At 43.6% G+C, this 17194-nt stretch overlaps 1 protein-coding gene across 1 annotated transcript in view; it reads left to right on the top strand.

The window, feature by feature from the left end:
- Nucleotides 1-9330, top strand: part of INO80C (INO80 complex subunit C) — a gene marked incomplete at its 5' end in the record, with an annotated part of 31328 nt that extends 21998 nt beyond the window's left edge. The window contains 3 exons of the mRNA XM_084280344.1: nt 2527-2638; nt 4355-4422; nt 9031-9330. Of these exons, the coding sequence (XP_084136470.1) occupies nt 2527-2638; nt 4355-4422; nt 9031-9162 (312 nt within the window). The 3' untranslated portion in view covers nt 9163-9330. The remainder of the gene's footprint in view (nt 1-2526; nt 2639-4354; nt 4423-9030) is intronic.
- Between the last annotated feature and the right edge of the window lie 7864 nt (nt 9331-17194).

Here is a 17194-nt window from a genome sequence, read left to right as displayed (position 1 = left end):
CGCACAGCTCACTAAGCACACGTTCGCCAGGGGGTATAAAATTAATCCCTGACTTCCAAGTCGCTCTGTGTGTCTGCTTTGCAGATGGCTTCTGTCACCAGAGGGGCGTTCAAACGACTGTATACTTCACTCACTCTAATCCTCCAGTGAGCACCAGCGTCTCAGAGAAATGGGAGATACTGGGAAAGCTCCACTTGTCCCAGAGGCATTCCATCTAGCTTCCATATATGATTTAAATATCCATGAAGCCTTGTGCTGATCCTTCAGGTTTTAGAGGGACACGACCACTTCCAAAGAGGCAATACTGATGCCTGTGTGCTTGAAATAATGGTGAATGTACATGGACTGCGGCAACCGGTGCAGAAATAATAGGCAGTTACAATAAAAACATGGAATTGTTTAACTAATTTGGGAATAAATGTATTGAGTTTTAACTAGCTTTTTGTCAGAATGAACTGCTAGTAACAATTTGGATGACTTTTTGCGTCCTTCCAGTGTAATTTGCCTTAAGAGGAAGAAAAGACATCAAATAATGTCTGTCTCTCATAAATATGCCCAAGCCTTCCAGTGTAATTTGCCTTAAGAGGAAGAAAAGACATCAAATAATGTCTGTCTCTCATAAATATGCCCAAGCTTGAGCAGTTAGCTCACTGCAGAGGATAGACTTAAAAGCAGAAAAGAAGGAAGAATTTACCTTTTCTAAACTTCCTGAGTGGAATTGGCATCCCTTGGCAGTGGGGAAGGGAAAAAAGACCTTATGACAATTGTGTAGGGCAACGAATAGCTCCACTTGTCCTGGCTTCAGTTTTCCCTGAACTTCACTAGTGCAGAGGTAGTTTGGTACATTCATGTTTGAGAGCTGTTGCCTTTTGATTGTCGGCATGTGAGCTGATGCTCAGCCCCATTCCTAGGAGTCATAAATTCACATGAACTCAATAGTTGCTTTTGAGAAACCAGATTACCAAAAAAACCCTATATCTCATTATGCAGTGATTTGAGGGAAAATTCCTGTAGTTGAATTTGAATTAGTAATCATAGAATCATAGAATGGTCTGGGTTGGAAGGGACCCCAAGGAACATATTGTTCCAGCCCTCCTGCCACAGGCAGGGCCACCAACCTCCAGGCCTGGATCTAGACAAGGTTGCCCAGGGCCCCATCCTACCTGGCCTTGAACACCTCCAGGGATGGGGCATCTACAACCTCTCTGGGCGGCCTGTTCCAGCACCTCACCACACTCTCTGTAAAAATCTTCCCCCTAATGTCTAATTTGAACCTTCCCTCCTTTAGCTTTAATCCATTCCCCCTTGTCCTGCCATTGTCTACCCTTTTAAAAAGTTGATTCCCCTCCTGTTTATATGCTCCTTTCAGGTACTGGAAGGCTGCAGTGAGGTGTCCCACACATGTACTGTGGATGTATTTTCATCGCCTACTCCAGCAGTCCCTATTTTACAATGATCTCTAGATCACTGAGGTGTTAACCCTCGGAGCAAATATTTGCATGTACTTTCTATGTTGGGCACCCACTGCCAAAACCCGCTGTGTCATCAGCTCATGAGCATCTTTTCTGAATGTGTCTTACATCTACAGAAAAAAGCTTTCTCATTGAATCCTTCCTCCTACCATTCCCAGCAATTTAACAGACTAATTTATAAGCCAATCACAGGAGAAGCGTGCTAGCAGAACTTTGCTGAGTGTTGATGAGACTGATGTGGCAGGTTGTAATTATTAACAGAAATAACAACAACTCCCCAATCGTAAGAACATTTTCTTTCCTGAAGTAAAGCTGTAAATCTGTGTCCTTTGATCACTGAGAAGCAGTACAGTATGTTGTGCAGCTTCTGTCTCTGGAGGGACATAAATAAATTACTCTGTAGCAATCACATTTGATAACTGAAACTACCATTACAGTACCTGTGGCAAGCCTTCCATTAGTGTTCCTTTCAAAATGCAAAATCGTCTTGGCAGCCAACGTTCTATTTATTATTCTCCTTCTGTTCTTCTGTCCTTTGAAAGAAAAATAAAATTTCCAGAAAGTTTCCTGTAGCATTCATTACATGTTGCAAGAGCCATTGTATTTTCTGCAGCCAGGGATCATTTGTAGAGGAGCTAGAGCTGCACCTGTGACGTGCCACGAAAAGGAGAGAGGAAATCTAGCCGTGTAATCGCAATTTCAGACACAACTTCGTAGTAATAAGTTCTAATATGACGGGAAGTACATACAGAATCCTGTAATCTCAGGCTAAACCCAACCACACTGATTTTCTATTTCCATGTAAAAAGCAGATTTTCATTTCCTCCACTTAATCCTAAATGTAGTAGCTTTGACACAGTCCAAAAAGCTTTGTTTTCCTTGCAGCCAAGATTAAAGTGTACAGTATATTAGCCTGCTGATGAAATAAGTGAGGATAACAAATGGCTCATGACAAGATGAGACGTATCAGAAAGACTATGAAATAGAAGTGTCATGCTCTGAAGTAGTATTCTCCATTTATTTTTCCTCTAAACACCGTATTTTTTGATTCTAGCACTCCGGCATTGGTGGAGCAGCAGCTGGCAAGAAGAACAGAACTTGGAAGAACCTAAAACAAATTCTTGCTTCTGAAAGGGCATTGCCATGGCAACTAAATGATCCTAGCTGTAAGCTGCTTAGACGCTTTGCATGTATTTATAAATAATAAAATCCACACAAATAACTTTCTTTTAAAACAGACCTAAATTATTTCAGCAGTGCATGCAGCACTCTGCCCGAACAGGGCCCAGTAGTGTATTTAAGACCAGCACAATCACACTCAGCAGCCCTAAGTGGAAAGTAGGGGGAAGCAAGTAATTTGGAGTATTGTGACAAAGTTCAAATACATTTGGGCAGAGTTTAATAAAGGAACTGTGTTTATCCAAACCAGGTCAGAACCTCCTTATTCCCAGCAGGTTTTTGTCACCTCTTCATCGCTGAGGAGCCTCCTCCTCTGCACACAGCCCAAACGCCTTCTGACGGGGGGTGGGGGGGGGGTGGCTGCTGCTCGATTAGCTGTATTTGAACTATTTTCAAATAGATTCTGCTAAGCCACGTACCTGCAGTAGCTTAGACCTCAGCCCAAGCTTCCTATCCAGCTCCTTATCCTAGATTCCTGGGAGATTTAAATCCTACATCCCCTATTTAGTTCAGCACAGCTGAAACGATACTATTAGCGGCCCTGATTAGTGGTCCTAGCTGGTCTACATCTACAGGAGCACAGCTACAGCAGTGGTCCTAATCTAGATACGCTGCAAGTCTACTGGTAATATCAGCACATAGCTGGAGGCAGAACGCTGTCCTCAGACTGTACTTACCGGCGTGGAGGCATTTCAGAACTGAGCATATGCATATACTTTTTGTCAGGCTGGGTGCTTTACCCAAAAATAGCCTGCCATTTTTTGAAGTGTTTTAGACACAACTGTTACAGAAAAATGCAGACTACCGTGTGTTCCCGGCTATTGTAACTGACAATCTGCTGATGTTGCTATTTCTATTGCGTTCTGTTTGCAACAGTAAGTTTACAGGATTTTTTTTCTTAAGAAGGTGGGAAAAGAAATTCAGTGGCATATTTAAAACCAGCTGTCTGTGGCATTAGTGTCTTTTCAGCTGAGATGATGAGTTAGAAATTTGATATGGAGGGGGCATTTGTGTTGATCATAGCGTCTGAATGAGGTGCAAGGGAGATCAGGAAGGAGGAAAGAAATGAGTCAGGTACAAGATATTTTTGTAAACATCCAGAATTGGGGATTTAACTGCTTAATCGTTTTTAAGACACGGTTTTTATGGTTTTGAGTGAGAGTTGCTATCGAAAGGGCACCCCACAACAGCAATTTCCATCATTTAATTTAAACATTCAGACAATTTTCTAGGTCATTGAATGGGCTTAAAGTGGTACATGCTTAAAGATTTAGCTGATTTAAAAGATTACTTTGTGTTTCTGGCTTATAGTATTTCAGAGCTGCGATCCTGAGCAACATTTCGTGGCCTTAACATAGCGCGCGTGTGGTAACGGCTATTCTTTGCAAATAACCAGCTGAGGGGAACTCATTAAGACTCAGAAGAAATCAACACTTTTCAAATCGCTGTAGCATCTTTTCTGTTTGCTGAACTCGTATTAGAGAGGTGAGCAGGAAGTCAGGCTGCTGTTTACAGTGCCAACAGGCTCAGTGTTTTCAGAGGTAATTCTGTTTCGTATTTCTTTGCCTTAGTGCTGCTAGTTAGTAGACCCCTCAGAAAGTAAAGGCAGCATTTCAAAGAAGTGTTGTTGCCCATTTACATTTTGGGTTTACGTTTTAAAATACATGTAGCACACTAAAATTTTTCCGTTTGTTTCTCTCTAGATTTTAATATTGATGCTCCTCCTTCCTTTAAGCCTGCGAAGAAATATTCAGATATTTCAGGACTCCCGGTGAGTATTTTATTTTTCTCTTCAAACCTGACCCCTCACTTTCCACAAAGAAATAAAGCTTGTGTATGTTTTTGGAAAAGATGGACTTTACGAGGTTCCTGGTCAGCCTTGAGCTTAATAGCTGTCCAGGGATTTAAGGACAAGTCCCAAATGCTGTTGCTACATCACAAAATCCTTAGGTTGTTAATAGACATCAGGACAGATTAAATACCTTATCCTGCCAAGTGGATCCTATCAGACCACTGTCCCGGCTGTAGAGTCTGCCCTGGTCCCCAAAACTTCTGATTCTCTGGACTGTTAGCTGGTAGCCCGCAATCTCCATGACTGCTAACTTTGCCAAGCTTTAGCCATGCACACTAAAACTTTCCATGCTGAGTGTTTGCCTGAGGCTGATTTACTTCACTGTATCTTTTAGAGAAAGATTCAAAAAGACAGCTCAGCAACTTCTAAGAATGAGATTGGGCAAAATGATATTGACTGGCCTGGCTTAAAAACAACCAACCAACCGAAGAAGTTGTTCTCGTTGCTCCCAAACTCCCCCTCAAACAAATCAGCCTTAGACAGACACTTGGCACGGACTTTGGAGAATTTCAAATACCTCCATGCTTCAGAGCTGGATCTTGGAGTTTGGCAGATGTAGAGCCCGTGTGTCACAGATGGTCTCTCTTACATGGTTTTGTTAAAGCAAACAGAAAAAGGAAAGGGGAAAAAAACCCCACCACATTTGACTTAGATACGGTTTGCACATGCTCCAGAAAGTCTCGGTAGTTACAATTTGGCACCTGAAATCCCCAGAGATTCTGTTGGCACAAAACAGGAGTAAAGTCATTGAATTCTGCCCAAGAAAAATTTTGTATCTGCTGCTGACACTGTTCCTATGTGACATGAATAATTTTACTTAAAACAAAACAGGTGTTAGTAACAGCATATCTTTTCACTTTTCACCTTCAGCCCGGAGTGATTTATTTTGCAGAGCCCTATGCATTTATTACAATTGAAATGAATGAGAATGTTGTATTTTGGACTATAAAAAGAGCTAACTAATGGTTACAATACATAACTGCAACAAAAAAAACTTGTCAGAGAGCCTTAGACAGAATTTCTGGGTCCCTTCCCCCAGTTTAAACCGTTTCTCATCCATAGGGTGCTAGCCCACCTTAACAGGCTTGATATCACATCGTAGAGATGCCTGTAAATACACAGATTTGTTACATTGATGCAGGATAACACAGCACCTCACATTCTGTATGCTGCATAAAGTCAAAGTCCCCATTGGGGAATAAAAAAAAACCCTGAGCACTTAATTAAGGACTGCCTTATTTTGGATACACAGTGCAAGGCATCAAAGAATAACTGTAGTGCCAACTGTAACCCTGCACATCTTGACGTTTGAGTTCTTGATTTGGTAGCATATGTTTTCTTTGACTCTTTTATTTTTTAAGTAGCACATTTAAATAAGGCACCTAGGAGGTGGCATGTTTCCAGCCTGTGCCCCTGAGCGTGATTTGGAAATGGATTGGGTTGCTCTGATCAAGGCTGGTAACCCTTGGTGTTCAAAAGGGGATGGGAAAGCAACATCTCCCCCGCAGATGAACTGGCAGACAGCAAATAGAAGAGACTGCTCACAAATCCAGTGAGAACAATTCCCTCTGGCCAGGCAGTCTGACAGTCGTGTATGGGAATTGCTTTGGTATAATAGCAACTTGCTCTATGTAAAGAGGCAGTAGATGGAGGAAAGGAGGGGAAGGTGGACTTGTGCAATGAGTAGATTTCACCAAAATAGCAAAAATTCTATGCTGGGTCACTTAATAATGTTCATCTGTTTCCCATCCTCTCCCCTTAGCGTTGCTTTCCAAGTATTGGTAGCATTCACACCAGGAGTTATGAGGGCTGCTGCAACATCTCTGACCTGTGAGGGATTTATGGGGGGCAGAAGGTGTAAGTCCCTTCCACTGCCCCACCTCCCCAGAACCAGCTAATGCTTTCCAGCACCAGCCTTTGATACATTTCAAAACTAGTCAGTTGCCGCTCCTATAGCAAGATGATGATGCAGGTTATAGGTGTAAGTGAAGTCCATGTTCCTACCAGCCAAGGGTCAGTTTTGCCATAGGAAGTAAGAGTCTTCCTCTCTGTTGCTTGGTTTTTCTTTACCAACACCTCCTTCCCACCAGTGCTTTATGTACTGTAGCCATTTTAGCTCAGTATAAACACTCTGTGAATCCATTCAGAGCTGCTTTTGTTTCCCTTTTTTTTTTCCTTTCTACTTTCTTTTTTTTTTCCCTTCTTAATTTTCTTCCTCTAATTACATCATGAGTCACGTTTCCTATTTTACCTGGCCTGCAAGGGTCCTCCAGACTGTGGTAAAAATACTAAGCTAGAAACGGTTCGCAAGAAGAGCTAAATATATTTTCAATATCATTTCCTATTAGGAAGATATGTGGGGTAATACGATATTTTAGATATCTAGTATAAGGAAATGGCCCTGTATTTTCTGTGTAAAATCTGAAAGCTTTTGTGTAAGAATATATATTCTGGGGGGGGGGAATGCTGGATTCCCCATGGGAAAAAGAAAAAGTAAAATAAATTCCTTAGCAGTACCCATTTAGGGAAGAATTAAATGGTCTAGCAGGTACAAAAAAAAGAGAAGTGTATTAAAACTCTCATCAGCATACCTGCAGTTATATTAAATGCCACAATTAAATTCTACTGAGCCTCTTCTCTTTCTCTGTGTAACACAAATGGAATTAAATTTACCAGTGGTCTAGGCAGAGCAGCCAATTTATATTTGTAAGGCAGCCTAGAATTCAAAAGCTATTATCTACTATATTGACACTGAAAAATAAAACTCTTATTTCCAAACTTGCAAGATGAGTATTTAGATATTTTAACAGGGAAAACAGAGTATTTTACTGTAAAGCAGATAAACAAAAAAACACAAACCTTCAAATGTTTATATTTCTCTTCCTTTTCTGAAAATGGATCAGCCTTGTTACTATAGAAACAGATTGAGATAACTAATTTATTGCATTTGAAGAACACGTATCTGTGGCCTTTGACTTAGTTTCTCAACATGACAGAGTTTTTTCTCTGCAAAATCATCTTACTTCACTTTTCCCATCTAATTACTGCTGAAGTAGCAGTAAAGCTCGTTTTCAGACTGAAGTCATGGCATAAATGAGTAGTTCCCATACATCAGCATGTGCAAGCAGCACAGCCCAGTCCGAAGCATCAGAGGGATGAGGAACTGCCGTAACATTTTTAACCTGGGTTGGTCTGCAACACAAACTGCAGATCTTTCCTGGCTGGCTTGTTAGAGAATCATGCCCATTTCAGAAGCAGGCTGCTTGGTTAGCTTTTTCTTACACGAGGCCACATTTAAAGTGTGAAATAAAAATAAATGTAAACCTGCTGTAACCATGAAGTTACCACCAGGGATAAATTTACTCCCAATGTCCTAACTTTGCCATTTGTTTGAAAATGAATCGATGGCTTGACTGTTAGCTGACTACATTTAATTAACCTAGTGGCATTTCTTTGTGAAGAATCAAGCTACAAATAACAATTTTCTGCTAAGCCTTATCCGGCCAGTCAATTAACTGGTTTGTTACCACATTTGACAGATCCTTTCCAGTATAAAAATGGTAGAGGGCTCTGCTCTTCAACAGTCTGGATGGGGGGAATGCTCCAGCTCTTCTTGGCCTTTTCTTTGTCAGTAGCAGTGTCTTGAGGGATCTCAACCGCCTGTGCCTTGCAGCCTGCTGCCACCTCTTCCTGTGAGAGAGAGGTATGGAAGACACTTCCAGAGCCTCGGCAGGCGCTTGGTAATCCAGTGCTGAGCCGGCAGGGATTGTCCTAGAGGCTGAAGGTGGAGAGGCGATGCCCTGAAGCCTGCCTTCTTCCAGCCCAGCCTCGTCCCAGCTCAAGGTTTCTGTAGCAACAGGGACGGGGAGAGGATGGAAGGAAACTGGCACTGCTCCCAGGCACCCAGGGTCCAAATATAGCAGAGGATACCAGCGTAGCCCGGGGTCAGCTGGCCAGGCTGCTACCCTGAAAGCAGGCGTCTGAAGCAGAGCGCAGCACCGCCTTCAAATTTCTTATCAGTTCAGTCACAGAACCATAAGCTGAGACTCCCGTGCCTTAACAACCACTTTAAAGTAAATTAAAAGCTAAGTTGTATGCAGGAAGCGAGTATTGGTCCAAAGCTATCAGAGCACCCATAATTCAGCCTCTTTGTGGGTAATTTATTGGCAGCAGCCTGACTCTTTGGAGAGCTGCCTTGTGAGAGACCGCACGAGGCACAGAGTTGCTAGGGTGAGTTTAGAGAGTTGAGGAATTTCTTTTGCACCGTGTTTTGTATGAAACTATTTCAGCCCTCTGTTATGTTTAATGCATTTCTAATGTGATTTTGTAGGGATCTGTTAACTTCTCATAAGTTCTGAGACAAGGAGAAAGAAAAAAAATACAAACTTCTGGTCACATGGTAGAACAGCAGTGCTGTTACTGGGAAAAGAAAATCACTATTTTGTGGTCTTTTAATTAGATACTTTTTTCAGTATTCTGTTTCAAGATGTTCTTCAAACAGTGTCTCAGCCATTGTTTCTTTTTCAGGCAAATTACACAGATCCCCAGAGCAAGCTGAGATTTAGTACTATTGAAGAATTTGCCTATATTCGGATGCTCCCTTCAGATGTGGTTACAGGATACCTGGCTCTGAGGAAAGCGACGAGTATTGTTTCCTGAAGAGACCAGATACTGATGTGCTTGTGAAGAGTGCTCTTTTAGAGAGTCATGATGGAAACTGACTGCGAGTCTGAGGCTCCTGAAAACTATTCCATGGATATTTACATCTGGAAGTAGTTGACAATAAGTAGATTCGAAGAACAGATTGATTTAATTTAGATAAATGCTGATATTTGTTAGTTTGCCAATTTGTATGCAATTTGGTTTGGTGAACAGAGTAACGTAGGCCTTAAGGAGGCCTATCTGCACCATAATGTCAGAGTTACATTCATTTCTGTAGAGACAAGATTTCATCTCCACCCTGTGTATTTTACATACTGCTCTGACTCAGAAGAAGGAGTCATTTGAATTAAGGACGAGGTACAAACATGCCCCAACTTCTAAGCCTGTTTGCAGATGTGCCTGCCACTTGCAGTGAAGGAGTTTGTCCTGTCTGTAAAATGAAAGTAAAATCCCTTGCTAGCGAGTGCTGCTGCTGTGATGGCTGTTCATGGTGCTGAGCACCATGGAAATGAACAGTTTCACGCAAGTAGCTGCACTGAAGAACTGTCAGCATAAATAAAGTTGGACTTACACTTGTTATTTTAAAATATCTTGATGAATATGTGTAACAGGATCAAATCACAGGTAACTCAATCATGACACTTTGTCATTTTTGAGTGCTTCATTTCACAACTGTTCTTCTACCTTTGCTAGTTAGTACACTATTAGTACCAAAAAGTACTAATTGCCCAGATTTTTTTAAAATTATGCTAAAAAAAGGAGGAATTGCACTGTCCAGTGAGATTCCGACACCCAGGTGCTCTTCAGCAAGGCAAGACCTCCTAGGTCAGGACACTGATGTTTGCACCATGATGTGCCAGAAGAAGAACAGATTGCAACATTGTCACCTTTTCAAGGAAGGAGACTGAGGAGTGTTTGGAGTCTTGCTGGGGGGTACTGACAAGTATATGCCAGCATCAGACTGACCATGATTTCCTGAAACTAAGTCTAGGGGCAAAGGGACAGAGGGTTTTCTGCCCATTCTGTCTTTTTGTCCCATTGCTCATGACAAGCTACTGATTTGTTGTCTTCCTACTTCTGTATCTTTGTCCCAGCCTTAGATTCTTGGCAAGTTTTCAATCTGGGCTCCAAGTTCAACCATTCCTAGGCTCCAGCCAGCCTTCACTCCCATATTCAGGTGGCACTTGCCTCCTGCAGCTCTCTGAGCAGGTGGGTGTTGGCCAGCAAGGTGGCTAGGCACCGTGGGAATGCTCTCCTGTGTGCAAAACTACCCAGTGCAAGGACTCATCCCATAGCATGTTAGTCCTGGGCTGCCCAGCCACTGAGGAAGTGAGACACACCTCACAAGTGAATGCAGCAGTCCTGGCTCACCCCAGCCCCATCACAGACACAAGGATCTTGTGCAAGGCACCACTTATCTGCAAATGCACAAGCAGCACACAGTGCTGACTAGTCAGTGTTGAAGCTGCACCCTAAATGCACCTTTCTGTAGGCATGATAATTACCAGAATGGATTTTTTTTTCCTCACTGAAAGAATAAATATGCAGAGTCTTATTAATGCTAGTTTAATTTTGACTCCAAAACAGGAAAAACAATAATGGGACACATTGTTCAGTGAAAGTCCGTGGGACTCACTCCTCAGTTTCTGTGATCTAATATTTACAAAACCAAAGTCATTTAAAAAGTCTTTGACATGCTTACAATAGATCCTTCAAAGCCCTGGATACCAGATAATGCTACAACTGTATCACAGAACAAAAAAAAGACAGGATATCTCTCTTGATGCCAGTAAGCATCCAAGCCACATTCTCTCTGCATCCGAGTTTTAGAATGGATGTTTTCAGCTTACTCTACGTGCTGAAGATGTGTTTATAAGATAAGCTTAACATTGATACGAAAAGAAAACACATAGATAATGCTGCAAGACCATTTATGCTTTAAATAAGCAGACAACAGCTCAGAAAATTTTCTTTCAACAGCTTCTCGTCTTCTCACAAATACTTTTAACGCTCTTTGGGAATGGCTGCTTAGGAACCCAGGCTCCCTCACCATCAGAAGTGCTCCACACAGGCTTGTGCTGTATATGAAGATGTTGCTTCTTAGTTAATTTCTACCACGCAGTGTTTATGCATTCCATGTGCAAAACCTAAGTGTCCTACTGAATCAATGGGCATCAGAAAGTAAATACAGCTTAGGTTTAGCAAAAACATTAGGGACTGTTCTCTCAATGTTTTCTCTTCATATGACAGCTGCCAGATTCCCTTTCCTTTCCTTGTTTCTTCCTTTGTTAGCTCCTACCTCTTTTTCCTGAGTCGGTAGTACCTCACTGTTACTCATTAGGCTGTGCAGTTAGGGAAGCCAAGAGTGGTGAGTCAGCCACCAGAACCATTCAGCCTTACATCGATCAACAACGGTTCACTATGTCCAACAATCAAAACAAATTTCTTTTAGCAGGAAGCCGAGGACAGAAGAGATCTAGCAGCCAACATGTACGACATTGTTCAGGCAGACTTGAGTTCTTTTTTGGGAACAGCACATGGTCCTGCTGCTCTCATCAGTGCCTTCTACAAGAGACTGGAGCAGAACCTACCCTGCTGCATATAAGAAGTGGCTAAGTGAAGAGATAGGCCATGCTGTGCAGTAGCTTTAAAGTGTGTATTATTGCCAGCTTAGGAGTGACGATTGAGGAAAACATTCATATTTAAAGGTACTTGTGGGATGTTACCTAGATAAACATAAATATCTTTAATTCAAAGTGCAAAGAGGACAAAAGAAAGGCATTTGAAGAGAGAGGTGGCAACAATAACCATTGCAGACTTGAGGAGAATGTATTTTGACTGATAGTACTGCCACATCCATAAAGTAGAAAGCCAGCAGTCAGGGTAAGGACTAATTTGTTCAAGTACAACCATTGCTATCTGTGAAGCATCACCTGGGTGCGTTACTTAATACAGACCATGGATGGCTTCAGCATTAATTCATTCCCCTGTCATCCCCTTCTGTTCCCCGTGTAACAGCTTACAGCACATCAGTTGCTAAGATCCCATAGAAATCACCCCAGGATTAATGGAAAGTGAGCTTGTTCAGCAACTCACAAGATACAGTCCAACTGGCAAAGCTTTACCAGTAGTCTTTTTCATGAGTAGAAAGCATGTTTTTCTTGCCTCACCTGTCCTGTCCCTCAGAAAGAATGAGGACATCCACCAGAAACTAAGCTCCTGTTTTTCTGTACAGCCACCTGCCCCACACGCTGCAGGGCCAGCAAACACTGGAAGTGGGAGGATCACCTCCAGCTTACTAAGGGGTTTACTGGGTTTTTCTTGTTTGGTTGGTGTGGGGTTTTTTAAGACTGCAGTAGTTTTGTATTTATCTTACGCTTTGGGTGGATCTGCTTGCTATTGAGTGCCTGGACAGAGCAGGCAGCTGCCTGTGCAGCAGTGGGCCCCAGGGCAGCAGAACTGCCTCATACAGCCAAGGCCTTGGTGCTGCAGGACGCTGAGCTGCAGCTGGGACAAAGGCTGTAGGACGTGGGGATGGCTGCTCCGGAGGGAAGGGGTCTGCTGGGGGTGATAAGGGGAGTGAAGCTGCTGCCTCCACCCTTCCTAGTCCCTCTAATGGGTGGGAGAGTGGGGTGCTGAAGCGCCAGGGCTCTTGCCTTGATTATTCACTGCTGGTTAGTGCAGCAGGTCTGGACCCCTGGAAACTGCCTGCCACCGTCCTGCCCTCTGCTGCATGTGTACTGGGAATGACCTTGGCCCCATGTCCTGGAAAACAACAAAATTCAATCCAGAGAGTCCTTGGGCAGCTCCTTTCAGGCAGAGCACCTGCATTTCACTCTCCTGTGTTTCCCGCTTTCTCCCACTATAGTGTTTGGGATCCTTATGGAGTTGTTACATTTGAGGACAGCAGTAGGGAGCTGTGCCTTGATCTCTGCTGTCAAGGGGAACTGGCACAAAACTGCACCAGGGCAGGTTCAGATTAGATGTCAGGAAAAAATTTTTCACTGAAAGAGTTGTCAGGGCCTGGAACAGGCTGCCCAGGGAGGGGGTTGAGTCACCATCCCTGGATGTATTTAAAAAAGGTGTAGATGAGGTACTTAGGGATATGGTTTAGCTTAGGATGGGAACAGTTGGACTTGATGATGGTCTTTTCCAACCTTGTAATTGTGTGATTATGTGTGACAGAGGCCTGTGTCAAACCCCACCAAAGCACACGGCAGTGGAGGTAAGCAAAGGGGAGGCCTTTTTACTGGTGAAATTAATCAAAGTGAAATTAATGTGTGTAAGGTTAAAAAGCTTCTGTAAGTCCACTCTCTTAAGAAAAAAGCCCAAGGTCCCTGCATGATTACAATCTTTTTCCTGAAAGGTCAAGTAATCTTACTACAATAACAATAATTTATTACTAGGAAACTAACCAACAGGTTTTGAGGCTTCTGACAGTCCCTAACAATGTACAGCGGTTCACGTAGTCAAGACAGAATAGCACACAGGTCATTTTTTCTGCATCACTTCAGGGAAGAAGACTTTCACAGGCTTGATGTCAGGTTCTGCAGGAAAAACCCTGAGTCGGTAATCTTTCGAACAAGAGTCAAGCGGCATTAGTATTGCCACGGAACACGAGTCACACTGAGATGATGATACCACCCATACCAGAATTCACAGAAATCCCTTCGTATTTTTCTCTTCTTACTATGTGTCCCCCAATTAAAAACCACTTTTCTCTCCCCATTGGAGAGTGAGTGGGTGGGACATAATAGAATAATAATCTTCAGGCAAGAAAAACATTTTGTTTAAGTCCATTGGGTATCTATAAGGATTGCTTGACTTGGGTTTGTATTATCTTAGAAGCTTAACAAATCCAGTCTTTTCAGATGATTACACTACTGTAAATCACAGCCTATGGACAGAAATAGCAGTAATCTCTTGGGGGAGATAATAACTACCAAACACTGTTGAAACTACTGGTAAGTAGTGCTTGTGTAATTGCACACAGTTTATGACCTATGAGATCACATGTGCTAAGTATACAGCATCATTTTCTCTGATACTGTAGCCCAAAATCAATAATCTCTACCCCAAAATCATAGTGCTAGTGTACTAGACAGTAAGGTGGTTTGGGGGCTGGCTGTGGTCACTGTTTGCCAGCACGTTCTCCTCTGGGCAAGACCTTCCACCAGTTGCTTTTGCATCCTGTCTGCTGTGGCTCTGTGACTTTACTCCAGTACCCCCCCCGCCAGCAGAGGACCCCAGAAAACTGCATCTGGTTCATGGACTATCTGAAGTCTTCTCCAGTGTCCCAAATCTGGAACACAAAAATTACTCTTCTCTCAAATGAAGCAACCAGTTAAAATCTGCTAACACCACTCAGCACATGAGCATCATCCCTTTTCTCTGCAAGCCTTGAGTCATAGAATCATAGAATCATAGAATGGTCTGGGTTGGAAGGGACCCCAAGGATCATAGAGCTCCAACCCCCCCTGCCACAGGCAGGTCCAAAGCATAGTGTGTGTAAAAGGAGACCAGATGCCCCTCGTGCAGGGAGTTCTGTTTCAGCGCAGGTCACACGCAAGAAATTTCTCAGCACTAGGTTTTGGAATTTCTGAAGGCAGCTGCCTACCAACACACAGCAAGAAAGTGTTTCCCACCTCATCCTACCAAAATAAGTTGGTAACTGTGCACAGTCATTCCTCCATCTAGATCTGGTAAACCTGCAGCAATAGACCCTCATGAGCAGAGATGCAGGCCAGGTCTGCTTGGTCAATACTTAGTGGGAGTTGGGCACCGGGTAAGCAAGGGTAATAGGGGCTGTCTGAATTTGGGCTGTGATCCAATGTATATCCCAAGGGACAGCGGTTTTACAAGACAGCTTCTCTTGATTCTCTTGTCCCAGGAGAAGGAGATGCCTCTGAAAGGATACTATAAACACACACATACACTGCCCACACGCTATATGTCAGGTCATCAGTTTCATGACTAATGCATCAAGATGACACAAAGGGGACAGAACTAAGGATATTTAAATATAATTATTGGTTGGACCAAATCCTTTCTCATCTTCAGATGCTGGTAACCCCTGCGTGCTCACAGAAGGGTGTGAAGGAGTGAACCCACCCACACGGAGGAGTGCTCCTGTGGTCGGAAATCCACCCAAACAATTAGAGCTGTAAATTGCATGAAACCCTCAGGCCACTGCTGCCCTCCACAACAGTGGAGGGCAGGCTGTGCGGTGTTTGCCTCCCCTGCCCTCTGTCTAAGGCTGCAGCCTTCACCAGGTGGCAGGGCAAATGTGGTGGGGACGGGTAGGCAATCTCATGGGGATCTGCCTTCTAGTTTAGGACCAAAATGCAGGCACCCACTCTCAAAACAGTGGAAAAAGCCTCTAGCAGTGTGCCTGAACAGCAGTTCTTGCATGGGGGCAACAGAAGCAGTGTGGGGTCTCAAAATAACCTTACTAAAGAGGAAATTCTGGGAATTTCAAAAAGGTGGGCTCAGGAAAAGGTGAGACAACTGGAACTATGACTGCAGAAGCAATTGCCCTGACAACATGAGGCTATGCTGAAGAGAAATAATTTATAAAACACTCTGTGGGTGATTCTTAATCCTTCGAAATAACACACATGGCATTATGGTGGTTTTATATTTGGAATTAAGAACGTAAACAGAGAATAACTCACTTCTTCAAATTGTGCCTTTCTGGAAGGTGTGTCGTAACTGGTGATGTGGAGTCAATGGCTCTCATCAGTCTTATGTGCACAAGTGACAGCAGCTAATAGGCACAAGCCTTGTTCTTCTTACGTTAAATGGGCTTTTGTTAATGAAACCCAGGGTGAAGCACAATCAACCAAATATTTTTGCTAACAACCAAGAATGTTTTTGTTTATCATGCTTCATCTCTTGTACCAGGCTGTACAAAAACAGAGAGCTGGGAAACAAGTACCAGAACCTCCTTTCCAGTGTTAGGTGAGCCTTTGCCACGAGCTTTGTAAATTGAGAATTATGACCTCCACTTTAGCAAAGGAGGAGATGTTCCACGTCAGTGCCCTGGTTTGGCCCAGTGCTTCCTGAACCCTTGAGAAATAGCACGTCGAGCAAAACTCCCCCTGCCAATGGCTTATTTAAGCAGCTGACTCCACATTCTTATAATTTACCTTACAGTGACTTGGAAGCCAGATTCCCTGTGGGCTTTGTGATGTCCTTCTGAAGGATCAGACCGGGACAGAGAGGCAAAAGCCATGCTTCCTGTGCATTTCCTGTACACAACGCCACGGGGACACGCAGGCCGCGCCGGAGCCTTTGGGCAGTGACGCTCACCCCAAGGTCTGTTTGTATCTCCCGTACAAGTTACGCATCAGCCACCTGGATGATTTCTGGAACAAACAGCCACCTTTCACACACAGGTTCTGCTCGCTGTGCTAATCCCTCCAACTCTACAAGTCACCCATTGCAAAAGAGTTACACAGCCCTAGTAGCTTGGGCACTCTCCAGAGAAGGGGAGAGGTCCTTTGAGTCGGTTAGGGTGAAAGAGGGGACTTCAGCCAATAACAAAGTGCAGGGAGGAAGCATCCTCATCCCGGGCAGCTGGATAAGGAGAGTGGGAATTGCAGCAACATCCCTGTACTGGCTGTATTTCAAGTGAAGGGAGTAGCCTACAATAGCCCCTTTACAGAGTGCAATCTGGAAGGGCGCTGCATCTGCTGCTGCAGGACAGAACGTGGGCAGGAGGCTGGCACCAAGATGCGCGGCTCTGTCGAGGCTGACATGTCTCTGGGCACGCTCAAAGGCAGAGCTTCAGATGTCTGGGTAACCATCCAGCATCTAGCAGCTGTGTGAGGATGTGGGGGACTGCATGGGGGTTTGGGCACACACTGTCTAAACTCAGCCTGCATCCCTTGTGGAGACCTGCTCCTCTCTGAAGACCTGGGAATGAGTCTTACCAGCTTAGAGGATTTTGACTCAACATTTGTATCGCCTGACCAGCTCACATAGCAAGCACTCATCACCAGGAGGTACGTGGTATTGCTACCAGTAC

This window comes from Gallinula chloropus, assembly GCF_964237585.1.
Source record: "Gallinula chloropus genome assembly, chromosome: 2".
NCBI classification, from domain to species: Eukaryota; Metazoa; Chordata; class Aves; order Gruiformes; family Rallidae; genus Gallinula; species Gallinula chloropus.
The sequence above is the reverse complement of the archived record's forward strand: the minus strand, read 5'-3'. Positions and strand labels throughout refer to the sequence as shown.